We start from the raw sequence: 16,366 nt of genomic DNA, 5'->3' as shown, positions 1-16,366 counted from the left end.
ATTTATGGCTTTTTAAAGGTTCACTGGGATTTATAAATAATTGGACAATGCTAGAGACCTAGTACAAGAATGAAAGAGGACAGGCTTCTTTCTTAATAACCTTTAAACATTCATCAGGAAGATAAAACTTTAAAGCAAAATAAAACACATGAAAATAGCCAAGATGCACAGACCAGACAAGCAAATACTACTTTAACTTATTTGTATAGTTCTTAAGAGTCACATTTGTTCCTGAAGTTTCAAAATCTCGGGCTGAGTGTTTGATCACTTAGGGAAGTGTTGTGGCCTTCACATACTCTTGTCTCACTTTGAAGTCTAGAAACACAGGTCTTAGAGCAATTTTTATCACTGTGAGAAAGCTGAAACTTAGTGTGAGTAGCTTAGTACAATTCAGTTGGCCATCAAATGTCAGAAACAAAACTCAATCCAGGGCCGCTGGACCCTTAGGCCGGCGTTGTTAGTTTACAACAGTGCCTCCTGGGTCCAAACATCTAAGTGCACATGTAGCAATAGTAAAGATAGTATGTATGCATACATAACACATATGTAGAGACAGCAGAGTATACGTACACACATGTTGCATACATAGCAACAGCAGAGAAGCTCATGAACTATAAAGGATGGACTGTATGCTTGTATCAGACATTTTGGTACTGACGCTTTGTCATATATTGTGTAACATATAACCAGCTTGCAATCATCTGCCCCCAAAGTTGAACTAAGAAAATCCTACAGGGTACTAGGAAAGGAAGGCCATTGGGAAAAGGTGGTTATAGTGGCAATTTGTTAGCTCTTATGAATTTTCTTTTTCTTTTTAGACATACTCTTAATTCCATTTTTTCAATAAGTCTATACTATTTTGTGTTTTTATGTTAGCAAGTACTTTGAGCCCCTCAATAGAAAGTTGCTACATAATATAGTTATTAAAAATAAAAATCCCTCAAACATACAAGTAGAGGTGGTATGAGACTTCAAATTTCCTTAGCCAAGTACAAGTGCAGCAGTTTTGTTGGCTGGCTGGCTGCATAGAAGGACTGATGGATTGGCAGACCCTCAAGCTGGAGTGTAATTGATCTCATTACAGAGGAGCCAGGCTGGGTGACAGTTCTGCTTTGCAAGTGGCTTTTTGCATTGGTGAAGTAGCCCATTTTGTTGTTCCTGATGTTAAACAGGAGATGAAGGTATTCTTTTATTGGCACAAACGTGGGAAATTGCTCTGGATTCTTAGAGGATAGAACATGTCCCCTGGACGGAATAAGGTTCATGTGTAGGGCAAATTTAGATAGGGGCACCTTATTGGGGTTACTACTGGTCTCTAGATGGTCAAAGCAAACAACACGTCCATCTAAGCTGTGATGTCCATCTAAGCTGTGTGTGTCCATGAGAGTGACGCATTTTCTCCTCTGCAGTGCTATATTCTCAACTGTCAGCAGACATTAATTCGGTCGCTGGTGAAGTCCCACCGCCTAGAGATGAACTCTGCCTCCGATGGATGTTTTCCACTTCAGTGCCACTCGTCTCGCAATTACTGGGTCATTAATATCATTGCATGCAATTAGTGACAGTAGAAAGAGCTAGAGGGTTGTGGGATGTGCACCCGCCCCACCATGAACTTTTTACTCTGACCCTTTCCCAGCTAGACCTTTTCGTATCTTGGCAAGGATATTTTAATGATTGAGACTGTCAGAATCTTCAGAGCAGGCACTGGATTATGTGCTGGAAATAATTCACTCAAACACATGCTTCTTCATGGTTCAGAATATTTTCATTAGATATTATCACTATCCCTTCCCTGGGAAGTTTCATTTTTAAAAATCTGATGCTTAAGTACAGCTAATATAGACAATAGGGAATTATGTTTTATCTTTAGAACTCTTACATTATTCTTTTCTTTAAAAATGTGAGCTGAGTCATTGCTATTGCAGTGGTCATCTGGCCGTCTATTTTTAAAACACAATTCCTCTATCTTAGTAGATTTTGGCCCATATTAAGCATATCAAGAATGACTTTTTTTTTTCAAGACATGGGGTTTTATTGGGGGCTTATATACAAGGAAAGAGAGAGTCCAGTGGCAGTGGGCTGGACAAGATATCCACATGGCCCTGTGGCAGTGAGCTGGGCAGGAAAACTGCAACTGCTTGCAAACAGCATGTAGTTCATCTATAGCATTTTCACTTAACACCACCCAGCTAATGACTTCCACCTGGCAACCTTCATTTAATCCAGAACTTAGGACCTCGAGTCCCTGTACGGCCCATGTTCCACAGGATGGGCCGAGGGCTCAGCTGTTCCTCATAGACAAGGAATGACTCTCCACATTGGCCACTCCCGGATTCCCTAGCTCAGGACACATATTCAGGTGTGTCTAAGGCTGGCTCTTCTATGTGAAGTTACTTATTCTTTTACCATTGACTCTCATGTTCCCACTATATTAAGTTTTTCTGAATTACTGTGGCAATAAGAAATGGTCCCTTAAATTATACTAGAAGAAAAGCTTTTTGTTTGTTTTGTTTTTTATTTTGAAATTACGTTAAATTTTTTTTCTTAACTGAGAGATTCCACCTGCATAAATCGTCATAACTTTTAACAGTAAGATCTTAGACTTAGAAAGTGATGTTTTTCCTCAACAGAATTTATTGAAAATCAAGACACCAAGCTGTTCCAAACAATATTTTGAGGGGAAATAAAATAAACAACTCCATAAATAATCTTATGTGGTTAAACATGTCTCTAGCAAAACAAACAAACAAAAAAGTCGGGGGTTGGGGGAGGTGCAGTTTATTGCCAGTACTGTCTGGTCTTTCTCAGAAAAGCGTCAGTGTACATCACTGAGCCTGGACGGTATGTTTTCTTGATCTATACCCCCTATGTGTACATGTGCTTGCATGCACACACGTAGACACGCACACATGTGCACCTGCCATCACTGCTTTCTGCTCTTCCGTCTTTTCACTCTTGAGTGTCTGTAGCCAGTAGCTTTCCAGGTCTGTATTGTCAAAGATACCTGTGGCCCTGAATGTCTTCACTGATAGCTATTTGACATTCATACGGTTTTTAATGGTTAAAAGGCTTTATGCGAAAGCTGTGATAGAATTTCTCCTGTTCTAGATGTGGTGTTTATTGCTTTATTTTGTGACTTTTCTCTCAGTAGATTGACCTTCTCCCTCAGTGTCCAAGCCTCGCATAGCATGATGGCACCTGTAAACTCAGTTCTGTATCCTGGTATCCTTTCTCTTCCCAAGTAGAAGCAATTAAGTAATATATGTCATCAAAACCTTTTAAGTGCACATACAAACAAAATCAACTTACCAAACTGCTTCAAAGTTGTTCCATGTTTAACACTCTTATTTCTGAGCTCTGGGTAGAATGTCCTATTATTGTTCATCATGAATATTTGAAATTAAAGAAATAAAACTGTACCATTTTCTTTAAGAGCATCCATTTGTACTTGATAACATCTTCAGTCATATTTCAATGCTGGCAAACAGGAGGGGAGGTCTAAATTGTGACTCAATTTTAGAATCTACTTTTTCCAAATTATTCTGTTTAGTGCAGAAAACTAATTAATAGTGTTGCATAGAAAAGTCACTGAAGCTAAGCCAGTTATTACTTCTTAATGCATGATTTACTGCTTTAAGTTTTCAAAACACAACCATAGCAATGTGGTATTAATTCAAGTGATTCTTCCTATCATATTGAACGATATTTTCACGGGTGAAAAACTCACACATCCTACATCACTGATAGTTTATACAGTGTTTTAGCTGTGGCTCCCTGCATGCAAAATAAGAGTTAATCAAATGTCAGTGAGAACCATCTCATCAAGTAGAGGGCTTGTTTTGTTTAAATTAACTTTGCTAAGTATAAATTTCTTCTTGAAAATAAATTCTGGGCCGGGCACGGTGGCTCACGCCTGTAATCCTAGCACTTTGGGAGGCCGAAGCAGGCGGATCACGAGGTCAGGAGATCGAGACCAAACTGGCTAACACTGTGAAACCCCGTCTCTACTAAAAATACAAAAAATGAGCCGGGTGTGGTGGCGGGCGCCTGTAGTCCCAGCTACTCGGGAGGCTGAGGCAGGAGAATGGCGTGAACCTGGGAGGCAGAGCTTGCAGTGAGCCGAGATCACACCACTGCACTCTAGCCTGGGTGACAGCGCGAGACTCCGTCTCAAAAAAAAAAAAAAGAAAAGAAATTCTTCTGTATTTTTCTTTCTTCAAGTGAGGCCATTTAGGGGAAAGTATACCATAAAACTTGCTCTAAGATAAGGCAAATTTGGTATTATAGGATGAAGTGCTATGTGATTTGAAGTAATGCCGAATTTTTTAAATATATTAAACTAAACAAGAATAATGAGGCCCTCGGAAAGTCATGATTATATTTCTCATTTTTCTCATTTTAAAGCCACAGTGAAAAACACATAAAAGGAAGAAGTTAGAAAAAAAATGAATGAAATTCTTTTTTTCCTTTTGGCAAATTAAATAGATGTTTCTGTTTCAGAAGATTTTATTAATTAACTTTAAAGAAACAGTCATTTATTTTTGGCATTCAGTGAACATTATCATTTCCATGTTTAGAACTTTTCTTCTAAGTTAGCATCTTAAAAGATAACTGTGAAACTCAAGGCATTCAACTACATTAATTTGAGTTTCAGAAATTGAATTCTTGTTTCTAGAGTACATAGTTTGAATTGATGTCAGGGTGTTAAATAGATAAATCTTAGCTTCCTAGGTTGTATATTCACACTAATTATTTTTTTATCAGCCTTCTTATTTTTCAACTTACCTTATTCTTTTTGTTTTTTTGACACTCTGATTTGATAGCCCTGTGGTAGAAGAAAACAGTAATACAGTTTGGTATGTTGTTGTGTTTGTGTTTATTTTAAAGTCACGGCTTTGCTTTCCATGTTGTTATTGGATTATGCTTTTTTTAGTTCCTCAGTTTGCCAAGATAACAGTCTTCCGATCTTCAGAAGTCTGTATCGAGCTTAAGGAAACTGATGTGTAGGAAGACTCGCCTAAGAAGTCCAAATTAGCAAGGCTAGCATGTGAGGACATGCTGGAAAAGAATAGTTCCCATAGATATTGACAGAGAATGTTCATAAAATGCTACTTGTTTTGTGGTTACATGAGAGTGGGTTGTGTCCAGTGCAGCTGTATGTAAGGGCAACGTTTTTATTCTGACGACTCTGTGGTTTTCATGACCCTGGATGCTTATCATGTCTCTCTGTTGGACTTCTTCAACGGAGTTGATACAAATACTTGCTTTCAAGTGTCCATCTGCCCTCTCCTCCATCCTGGCCCCATACAAATACGCTACATTTTTAAATAATTTGAAATACCCTCAATAGTATTTATATTTCCTGGTGCTTCATTCTTTCCATAAGAACTGTGAGACCATTATTCTGTAGGATTTTTTTGTGCTTCCCCATTTCAAATCTCTGTGCCAGTGAGACCCATATATCGGTGCAAATCCAGAAGTTTGATTGTCCATCTGATTAGCACACTGTTAGCAATGTGGTGGACTAAACACAGCCAAGATGTGGGGCTGGAGCTTAGCCTCCTGGGAGCAGAGCGGTGAACATCAGATGAAGACATGTGAAAATGGAGTACTACTTCCTCTTCGTGAGGATGGGCTAAAAAGCACAGCCAGAAATATTCTTGCCCTTCCAGTCTGCTTTACAGTTACTCACTGGTTCTCTTTTTTTTCCTACTCAGATAACCAGTATACTCTTCACAGTGACTAAGAACTGCAGATAAGTATAGGTGCAAATAGATGGCAAACCGCAGATGGCAGCTGTGTGGTTTCAGATGTGCTGCAGAACTTTTAGACGATGTGAACTCAAGAAACTTTTTTGCTGAGCAGTAATCTCTACCCACTGGAAATTAGGCCCTGGGGGGAACAATGTAGTGACTTCTATATACTTACTACATGCAGTTAGACCCCTGAAGCAAAAGCTTTTAAAAACAGGCTGTAAAATGCCCATGTATCTTTATTAAGCCTATTTTCCAACTGGATAGAGAAATTTTCTGGTAATTTTTAAATCTGTAAAGTCTATTTTTTTCCTGAGCCAAGAGAAAAAAAATATCTGGGCCCTAAAAGCTTAGTTATAACAATGTTATTTTTTCTCTCTCTGAATGATTAAATGTGATTTCATTTATGTAGCAATACTATGATTGTGGCTGCATTAGATCACGCTGATAGAAAGATACAAAGAAAAACTAAGTATAATGAACTAACAATTTATTTTCACTCTTTCTCTAAGTTAAAAATTCCCAGTACATTCAAATGAACAATGAAAATAATTGCAGAATTGTCTCCTGAAATGGAAATAGATTTTTTTCCCCAAGCATTAGCAATTTCTTGTTATTTTTCAAAATCAGCCACTAAGCCTTTCAGAGCTTCTTGGTGACTATTGCAGGAGAAATCAGAATATTAATCTTGTGGTTTTATTTCAGAGTTCGCTGCCAGGAAGGAGGTATAATTGGGATAGGAGACTTTTTTTTTTAGCTGTGTGACTGTTCAAGGAGGGGGTTTGGAACCTCAGCGTAAGAATTACACTCTGTGATGAGGATGTAGCAGGGGAGACGAAAGGTGATTTTCACTATGGGAAGCTATGCTTACATCAAGTATAAAATAGACTGAAGTCATTTTGAATTACGTTATACTTGTGAAGTTTACCTCCTGGAGTTTCCGTTAGTACCAGTGTACTAACTGGGTTAAAACAGTTCATAGCACCTTAGATCATTTCTAACTCATGGCAAAAATCTTTCCTGGTGGAACGTGTAACTGTATTTTAAATGCCCCTTTATAAGCAACCAAGTATTTGGGATGTTATTTTGATATTAGTAGTGAATTTTTCAGTATCTTCCAGTACCCTTTGCAAGTCACAGGTTGACTTAAAAGGAAAAGAAGCAAAATGCTGAATGTAGCAGAAAAACTGTCTGCATTCAGACTGTTCAGCCCACTTTTGCTCACCACGCAGCAAGCACACTCCCCCAAACAAGCAATAGCCTGTGGCTTCAGAGGAACCTACAAAGGCAGCATCTGTAGATTTTTCCTTCTTCAACTCTAAGACTTGAACGTTTCCCTCTTCCCCACACACTTTTTTTTTAAACCAAGAAATAAAAAAGTTTTCACTCTTAAAGGTGCAAAGCAGTTTCATTCTTATGCAACACAGCCTTCCTCCTACTGTCTTATAGTCTGTGGATGTTAAATTATAGATTCCAATTGAATTTTAATACTCTACAGATTTTACACTTGTGGTTGTCAAGACCCCGTTTTGGTAAACCTAGGGAGCTCCGCACAAAAGCATTGATATTCAGAAAAGGCACTGACCTACAAATTAAAAGAAAAAAAATCAAATAATGTGCACCTCTTGTGCTTCCAGTTTGACAAAGCAGAAGTCATCAGCAGTTTCTCCCTCTGCAGACGCAGTTCTCAATTCTATTTACAAGTAACTGCTCTACTGTGCCTGTTTTTCTCTTGCTGATACTCATTTAATTGTTTTTCTTTTGGATCTGAATCTTTGACTGTCTTTTCCCCCTCAAGATTAAAATAAATACATCTATATTCCTCCCCTTTCTTTCTGTGCACTGCCCTTCAGATCTCATTTTGTCATTTTTCAGCTTAGCGTTGAAACTTTTAGCAACAAAAAGTAAGTCATTTAACTTTGAGTTTGAGTGCACTTTTGCATGTAGGTTCATTTATGTGCTTGTGAATTTAAAAACATTGGGATTCCACCTGAATGAAGTAAACCAAACATTTTAAACTATCAGCCAGATAGAGACATCAGCCTTTCACTTCTTTCTATATGCAGACATATCCTAATTTTTTAGAAAAATCAAATAGGAAAATTCTCAACAATTAATTGAAGATTATAGCTCTGCTCTGAAATGGTCCAGAAATAGGGTCTGTTCATAGAAACTCATAGTTTGAAGCCTCTGGGAGGAAAGGATACTTTAAAATTTAGTCACATATTTGGAGGAGGGAAAAGGGAAAGAGCAGAATGAAGAACTGAAAAAAATCACACACCGGGGCCTGTCGTGAGGTGGGGGACTGGGGGAGGGATAGCATTAGGAGATATACCTAATGTAAATGACGAGTTAACAGGTGCAGCACACCAACATGGCACATGTATACATATGTAACAAACCTGCACGTTGTGCACATGTACCCTAGAACTTAAAGTATAATAAAAAAAATTTTTAATAGCCCCATTAAATAATTTTAAAAAAAGATTTTTTTTAGATTCACAGAAGTGTACAAAATTTTTAGGTTTTTTTTTTTTAAGCTGTCTGCTGAATAGTTTCTTAATGGTCTACAATGTCTGTATCTACAAACAGATACTGTCTGCTTCTTACTACCCTTCCAAGACAAGTATTATTATGGCAATTATTGCCCAGTTTCCCGGGAAAAATTTATCCACAGTTACAGAAGAATGAGATGCAATTGTGAGACTGTGAAGTTTAAGCAAGCACTCAGAGAAGCACAGTGATATGTATGCACAGAAGAGGCAGCCTTTGTTTTGAGGAAAACAGTGAAAGTAAAGTTAATTCAAGACCACAAAGACAAGTAAATAAGTGCCTTATTTTTGTAGTTAATATAATTTCAGTGGAATGCATATTTCTACCATAAATGCATATAGAACTTGTTTGCTGACCTACTGTTTGGAAAACAAACAATCCCATTAGAAGAATGTCTTTGGGATTTATTTTTACCAGAAAATCAATCCTTTTTTCAGTCCCTTGCAAAGTACAGTGTTACAAGCCAAGACTTTGATAATCAGGTAGAAAATGGATTTAAATTGCAGAAATGTATATGAAACACTTTTGTTCCTTGTCCCTTGAACTTTAGGGGAATGAAAATGTCTAGCACTCTCCACCTTCTTTTCTCTCCTGGAACTTGAACTGTAATTCAAAGCCTGTTTCTCATTAAAGTACCTGGCAGCCTATCTCTTTACAGCTTGAGTTACAAAGCTATTCAGAGACCTCGCTGGTCTAAAGAGACAGAACAAGGATGTGTTTAAATAGAGCATAGGCTGTTGAAAAAAAAAATGCTGAAAATGGTAAAATGATTCTGTCTTTCCTTCCACTCCTCACTGCTGAGGTGGAGAGGGAATTCAGTTGGTGAACACCAGCAAGTGGCTGGTAAAAGTCCCCACTTTCTCTCCAGGGCTGCCACAGGACCCAGAATGAGTGGGGGGCATGTGTGTGAACCCTCTATTCAGCCAGAGTTTTCCCACAACAGGTAGTTTGGTTGAAGAGGTTGACTAAGGTTGGCATTGGCAGTAATAACACGTATGTTCTTCTGATTTACAAAACGATGGAGGAAAAAGGGGAGATTTTGAAGACCTGATTTCTGGTATACTTCTTAAGCATGCATAAGGCTGAAAAAAGAAGACAAGGCTTGTGGGAGGCTCCTGGTCTAGTGTTTACAGAACTTGGAAGCTTGACAAACAGAGCGTCAAGCTAATTGTTCTTGAAGCAGGAAATCTGCAGTGGAGGAAGCAGGTGTAGGGGGATGATTACCACGTTTGGAAATGGCTGCATTAACTATTTTGCTCTTCTGAGTTTGGCCCCAAAAGAGTCCATAGACTTTTTGAAGGATGCCATCCCTTTTATTTATAAACTAACATTAAATCAGTCATTTGTGAAGGAAGGAGAAAGTGCCTAAATAAATTTGGAGTCAGATAGCATACTTGCGGCAGTGTTTCCGATATCCATTTCTCTTTATTTCTTTTTCTTTTTCTTTTTGGCTTTCAGCATCCCCATACTTTCAGAAAACTTGTGACTAAGAGTGAATTCTTATTTTTCAAATTGTTTTCAGACATTTCATGTTCATGTAAACTTGGCTTATTGATTTCCTGATTTTTCTTTATTTTTTTGTTTTGTCCATTTTATTTTTAATCAGCTACATCAAATGGGTCTTTGGAGGGCCTGGATAACCAGGAGGGAGGGGTGTGCCAGACAAGAGCCATGAAGATCCTCATGAAAGTTGGACAAGGTAAAGACCATCTGCTGCTTCATGACGCCACTGTGACCTGGTGTAGCCCCCAGCTAGTGTGGTGCTAATGTTGCCGATGCCCACCTTCATTCGCTCTTCTTTTTAGTTTTCAAAGCAAACCCTTCTGCACTTTGAGCCACTGACAGATTTCCTCAAGTCAATGTACTAAGCTTTTATTGGAGATCTAAGAGTTAAGATCAGCAAGGTAGAATGTCTGTTGCCATAGATAGATAGACAGATATTTCTTTTTAAAAAGCAAAACACTTTGGTTCAAAATCAAAATATCCAGAATGAAAACTAAAAGCTTGTGCAGTTTTGCTCATTTCTGAATCTTGACTACAGAAGAGTTTTGTTCATTGTGACTTTTCCAATATAGATAACCTATTGTGCAGAAAGAAATAATTATTCTTCTAATTAAAAATTGGTATAGTAGTCAATCAACTTGCTCAGTTAAATCGAAATGTCATCTGCAATGCTTTGCCTGCCAAATGCAAGAATCCCTATAGTTCCCACAGATGGCCTCACGTTCTAAACCTCTGAAATAACTAGTATAACCATTTTGTTTTAAAAGAAAAATTATATTCTTGTATTTCACAGTACTTTGCATAAAGACTCTTATGTTCATTGCTATTCATGCCTGTTGAAATATATATGCAGCTCCTCAAGCTAGATATTGTCAGAGTTCTGTGCCGTAATTAATCATTTGTTTTTCATATAGATGCAAGTTCTGCTGGATCAACCAGGAATAAAGATCCAACAAGACGTCCAGAACTAGAAGCTGGTACAAATGGAAGAAGTTCGACAACAAGTCCCTTTGTAAAACCAAATCCAGGTATAACAGCATGATCTGTGTGTATGGAGGTCTGTGGGTACCACATTCTTAGTAGTATCTTAAAAGGTAGGGCAGAGTCTAAAGACTTCTAACCAGTTAGGATTAGCTGGAAGTTACAGTGATCAGGAATCTTTGCTGTCAGTGAGTCATTATTAATTACACTCAATAAGAACAAAATAACTCATTCCAATGAAAGTCATATATTCAAAGGAGTAGAATTCATGAGCTGTAAGTGCCAGTTATTAGAACTACTCTGTCAGGCCAGAGGTTTCATTGGCTGACATTTTATCAAGCTGGTTGTCAACTCCAGCTTAAAGCTGATGTTAATGTATATGTAATTAATGTGCTAATCCCTCATCTAATTATATCTAATCCACAGAGGGTTTCATTGATCCTCTTCTAAATGTTAAATGGTAACATTTTTAAATATTGCATAATAGTATTTTTTCAGGTGGTTATCGTTATTTTGTTTCACATTTTCCATGTAAAAGAAAATATTAAACAGGTCCCTGACAAAAGTGTAGAATACCAGATAAAATTGTCCGTCGTTGACCTTCGTTTTCTTAACAGTCTTGGAACAAATAGTTCTGTATTTGTTACCATGCTAATGAAGGTTTTATAGAGTAGCTGTTGAGCAGACATCAGCAGTTTTGTATTAGGATTGTTGTGTGCTTGCTTGGTCGTTGTGCGAATTTATCGTCTGCAGCAATATTCCATCTCTTTCCAAGAGTCAAGGAGGGAAGTTGTTATTTCTAACTTTCAATGACAAGATGTGTCAAATTCTTGTGACAAACTGATAAATGGATAATATAATGATGCCAGGCAGTTTTTTAGTGCTTAACATTTGGGCTGGCAGTCTGTTCGGTGTGAGAGTTTCTGCTGCCTTCCAAATATATTTTAAGTGTAAATCAAATAATACAGACGAGTTACGAGCTGAACATTTTCCCAGGCCCCCTCACTCCTTCCGCGTTCCCGAGCTGTTCTGTTCTGCCAGGAGGCAGGGCTCTTCTTTAGAAGGCAGGCCCTTTGAAGGTTCGCATGAAACTCCCTTTCTCAAAGGAGGTGGAAGAGCAATACCACATAAACGCTCACCGCTGACCTGGAGAATTGGCCACTTCCCTTTTTCCTCCCTGCCGCTGCCCCAGGCTGGCTGACACGGGTTAGAAGATGAAGCAAGATCAAGGGCTGGCTGTCACCGACAGTCTGTGCTCTTGCTGGATAATGATACAAAGGAAACCCTGTGGCTTGGGAGGGTAGGGAAGTCCCTCCTAGAGATACCTCTCATTTCCTTTTGCGTTGAGCTCTTAGACGAGGTATTGGCGAGGCGAAGTCCAGCTTCTAGTTAGTAATAAGCCTGGCTTATTTTTCACATTTTTAAGGGTCATAAATGCAGTCCGTCAGCACTGGGACAGCAGTAACTATCTCTGACCTTTTCTGTCTCCGCGTCTGCAGGTTCTAGCACAGACGGCAACAGCGCCGGACATTCGGGGAACAACATCCTCGGTTCCGAAGTGGCCTTATTTGCAGGGATTGCTTCAGGATGCATCATCTTCATCGTCATCATCATCACGCTGGTGGTCCTCTTGCTGAAGTACCGGAGGAGACACAGGAAGCACTCGCCGCAGCACACGACCACGCTGTCGCTCAGCACGCTGGCCACACCCAAGCGCAGCGGCAACAACAACGGCTCAGAGCCCAGTGACATTATCATCCCGCTAAGGACTGCGGACAGCGTCTTCTGCCCTCACTACGAGAAGGTCAGCGGGGACTACGGGCACCCGGTGTACATCGTCCAGGAGATGCCCCCGCAGAGCCCGGCGAACATTTACTACAAGGTCTGAGAGGGACCCTGGTGGTACCTGTGCTTTCCCAGAGGACACCTAATGTCCCGATGCCTCCCTTGAGGGTTTGAGAGCCCGCGTGCTGGAGAATTGACTAAAGCCCAGCACCGGGGGAGAGGGACACTCCTCCTCGGAAGAGCCCGTCGCGCTGGACAGCTTACCTAGTCTTGTAGCATTCGGCCTTGGTGAACACACACGCTCCCTGGAAGCTGGAAGACTGTGCAGAAGACGCCCATTCGGACTGCTGTGCCACGTCCCACGTCTCCTCCTCGAAGCATGTGCTGCGGTCACTCAGGCCTCTGCAGAAGCCAAGGGAAGACAGTGGCTTGTGGACGAGAGGGCTGTGAGCATCCTGGCAGGTGCCCCAGGACGCCACGCCTGGAAGGGCCGGCTTCTGCCTGGGGTGCATTTCCCCCGCAGTGCATACCGGACTTGTCACACGGACCTCGGGCTAGTTAAGGCGTGCGAAGATCTCTAGAGTTTAGTCCTTACTGTCTCACTCGTTCTGTTACCCAGGGCTCTGCAGCACCTCACCTGAGACCTCCACTCCACATCTGCATCACTCATGGAACACTCATGTCTGGAGTCCCCTCCTCCAGCCGTTGGCAACAACAGCTTCAGTCCATGGGTAATCCGTTCATAGAAATTGTGTTTGCTAACAAGGTGCCCTTTAGCCAGATGCTAGGCTGTCTGCGAAGAAGGCTAGGAGTTCGTAGAAGGGAGTGGGGCTGGGGAAAGGGCTGGCTGCAATTGCAGCTCACTGCTGCTGCCTCTGAAACAGAAAGTTGGAAAGGAAAAAAGAAAAAAGCAATTAGGTAGCACAGCACTTTGGTTTTGCTGAGATCGAAGAGGCCAGTAGGAGACACGACAGCACACACAGTGGATTCCAGTGCATGGGGAGGCACTCGCTGTTATCAAATAGCGATGTGCAGGAAGAAAAGCCCCTCTTCATTCTGGGGAACAAAGACGGGTATTGTGGGGAAAGGAACAGGCTTGGAGGGAAGGGAGAAAGTAGGCCGCTGATGATATATTCGGGCAGGACTGTTGTGGTACTGGCAATAAGATATACAGCTCCGAGCTGTAGGAGAGTCGGTCTGCTTTGGATGATTTTTTTAAGCAGACTCAGCTGCTATACTTATCACATTTTATTAAACACAGGGAAAGCATTTAGGAGAATAGCAGAGAGCCAAATCTGACCTAAAAGTTGAAAAGCCAAAGGTCAAACAGGCTGTAATTCCATCATCATCGTTGTTATTAAAGAATTCTCATCTATAAAAGGTAGGTCAGATCCACCTCCCCCCAGGTTCCTCCTTCCCCTCCCGATTGAGCCTTACGACACTTTGGTTTATGCGGTGCTGTCCGGGTGCCAGGGCTGCAGGGTCGGTACTGATGGAGGCTGCAGCGCCCGGTGCTCTGTGTCAAGGTGAAGCACATACGGCAAACCTCTTAGAGTCCTTAAGACGGAAGTAAATTATGATGTCCAGGGGGAGAAGGAAGATAGGACGTATTTATAATAGGTATATAGAACACAAGGGATATAAAATGAAAGATTTTTACTAATATATATTTTAAGGTTGCACACAGTACACACCAGAAGATGTGAAATTCATTTGTGGCAATTAAGTGGTCCCAATGCTCAGCGCTTAAAAAAACAAATTGGACAGCTACTTCTGGGAAAAACAACATCATTCCAAAAAGAACAATAACGAGAGCAAATGCAAAAATAACCAAGTCCTCCGAAGGCATCTCACGGAACCGTAGACTAGGAAGTACGAGCCCCACAGAGCAGGAAGCCGATGTGACTGCATCATATATTTAACAATGACAAGATGTTCCGGCGTTTATTTCTGCGTTGGGTTTTCCCTTGCCTTATGGGCTGAAGTGTTCTCTAGAATGCAGCAGGTCACACTGGGGGCTTCAGGTGACGATTTAGCTGTGGCTCCCTCCTCCTGTCCTCCCCCGCACCCCCTCCCTTCTGGGAAACAAGAAGAGTAAACAGGAAACCTACTTTTTATGTGCTATGCAAAATAGACATCTTTAACATAGTCCTGTTACTATGGTAACACTTTGCTTTCTGAATTGGAAGGGAAAAAAAATGTAGCGACAGCATTTTAAGGTTCTCAGACCTCCAGTGAGTACCTGCAAAAATGAGTTGTCACAGAAATTATGATCCCCTATTTCCTGAACCTGGAAATGATGTTGGTCCAAAGTGCGTGTGTGTATGTGTGAGTGGGTGCGTGGTATACATGTGTACATATATGTATAATATATATCTACAATATATATTATATATATCTATATCATATTTCTGTGGAGGGTTGCCATGGTAACCAGCCACAGTACATATGTAATTCTTTCCATCACCCCAACCTCTCCTTTCTGTGCATTCGTGCAAGAGTTTCTTGTAAGCCATCAGAAGTTACTTTTAGGATGGGGGAGAGGGGCGAGAAGGGGAAAAATGGGAAATAGTCTGATTTTAATGAAATCAAATGTATGTATCATCAGTTGGCTACGTTTTGGCTCCATGCTAAACTGAAAAATCAGATGAATTGATAAAAGAGTTCCCTGCAACCAATTGAAAAGTGTTCTGTGCGTCTGTTTTGTGTCTGGTGCAGAATATGACAATCTACCAACTGTCCCTTTATTTGAAGTTGGTTTAGCTTTGGAAAGTTACTGTAAATGCCTTGCTTGTATGATCGTCCCTGGTCACCCGACTTTGGAATTTGCACCATCATGTTTCAGTGAAGATGCTGTAAATAGGTTCAGATTTTACTGTCTATGGATTTGGGGTGTTACAGTAGCCTTATTCACCTTTTTAATAAAAATACACATGAAAACAAGAAAGAAATGGCTTTTCTTACCCAGATTGTGTACATAGAGCAATGTTGGTTTTTTATAAAGTCTAAGCAAGATGTTTTGTATAAAATCTGAATTTTGCAATGTATTTAGCTACAGCTTGTTTAACGGCAGTGTCATTCCCCTTTGCACTGTAATGAGGAAAAAATGGTATAAAAGGTTGCCAAATTGCTGCATATTTGTGCCGTAATTATGTACCATGAATATTTATTTAAAATTTCGTTGTCCAATTTGTAAGTAACACAGTATTATGCCTGAGTTATAAATATTTTTTTCTTTCTTTGTTTTATTTTAATAGCCTGTCATAGGTTTTAAATCTGCTTTAGTTTCACATTGCAGTTAGCCCCAGAAAATGAAATCCGTGAAGTCACATTCCACATCTGTTTCAAACTGAATTTGTTCTTAAAAAAATAAAATATTTTTTTCCTATGGAAAAAGTGCCTTCAAAGTACTTTTCTTCTTTTCTTTTCATTTTTCTTTCTTTTTTGTTTGTTATTTTAATTTGCCTTCCTTTACTCTATTTCCCCCAAAATTACAGTTAATCCAGAGACTTCTGTCTATGGACACTGTGTGCCCACTTTTCAAATCGGGATGTGCACATCACACAAATATTAATTTTGCTAAGAGCCGTGAGCTCGTTATTCCCCATAAAACCACGAACTCTCATTTCAAAAATAATATGCAATTGTATAAAATCCTAATAATCCTCAACAGAAAATCTCTCTAGTGGCACCTGAATTGCACAGTCAGAATAGTTACCTACAAAGTTAGCTGTCTCAGGAAAAAGAGGGAAATGTACTCTTATCTTACACTTAATTCCAGATTGATCTAG

General features: G+C 40.0%; 1 protein-coding gene across 1 annotated transcript in view; it reads left to right on the top strand.

Moving 5' to 3' along the window:
* Positions 1-15,971, top strand: part of EFNB2 (ephrin B2) — a 45,812-nt gene extending 29,841 nt beyond the window's left edge. Inside the window, exons 3-5 of the mRNA XM_001134800.8 lie at positions 9,913-10,005; positions 10,724-10,837; positions 12,290-15,971. Of these exons, the coding sequence (XP_001134800.1) occupies positions 9,913-10,005; positions 10,724-10,837; positions 12,290-12,678 (596 nt within the window). The 3' untranslated portion in view covers positions 12,679-15,971. The remainder of the gene's footprint in view (positions 1-9,912; positions 10,006-10,723; positions 10,838-12,289) is intronic.
* The last annotated feature ends 395 nt before the right edge of the window (positions 15,972-16,366 follow it).

The sequence above is a fragment of the Pan troglodytes genome, chromosome 14 (assembly GCF_028858775.2).
Source record: "Pan troglodytes isolate AG18354 chromosome 14, NHGRI_mPanTro3-v2.0_pri, whole genome shotgun sequence".
Taxonomy (NCBI): Eukaryota; Metazoa; Chordata; class Mammalia; order Primates; family Hominidae; genus Pan; species Pan troglodytes.
The sequence above is the reverse complement of the archived record's forward strand: the minus strand, read 5'-3'. Positions and strand labels throughout refer to the sequence as shown.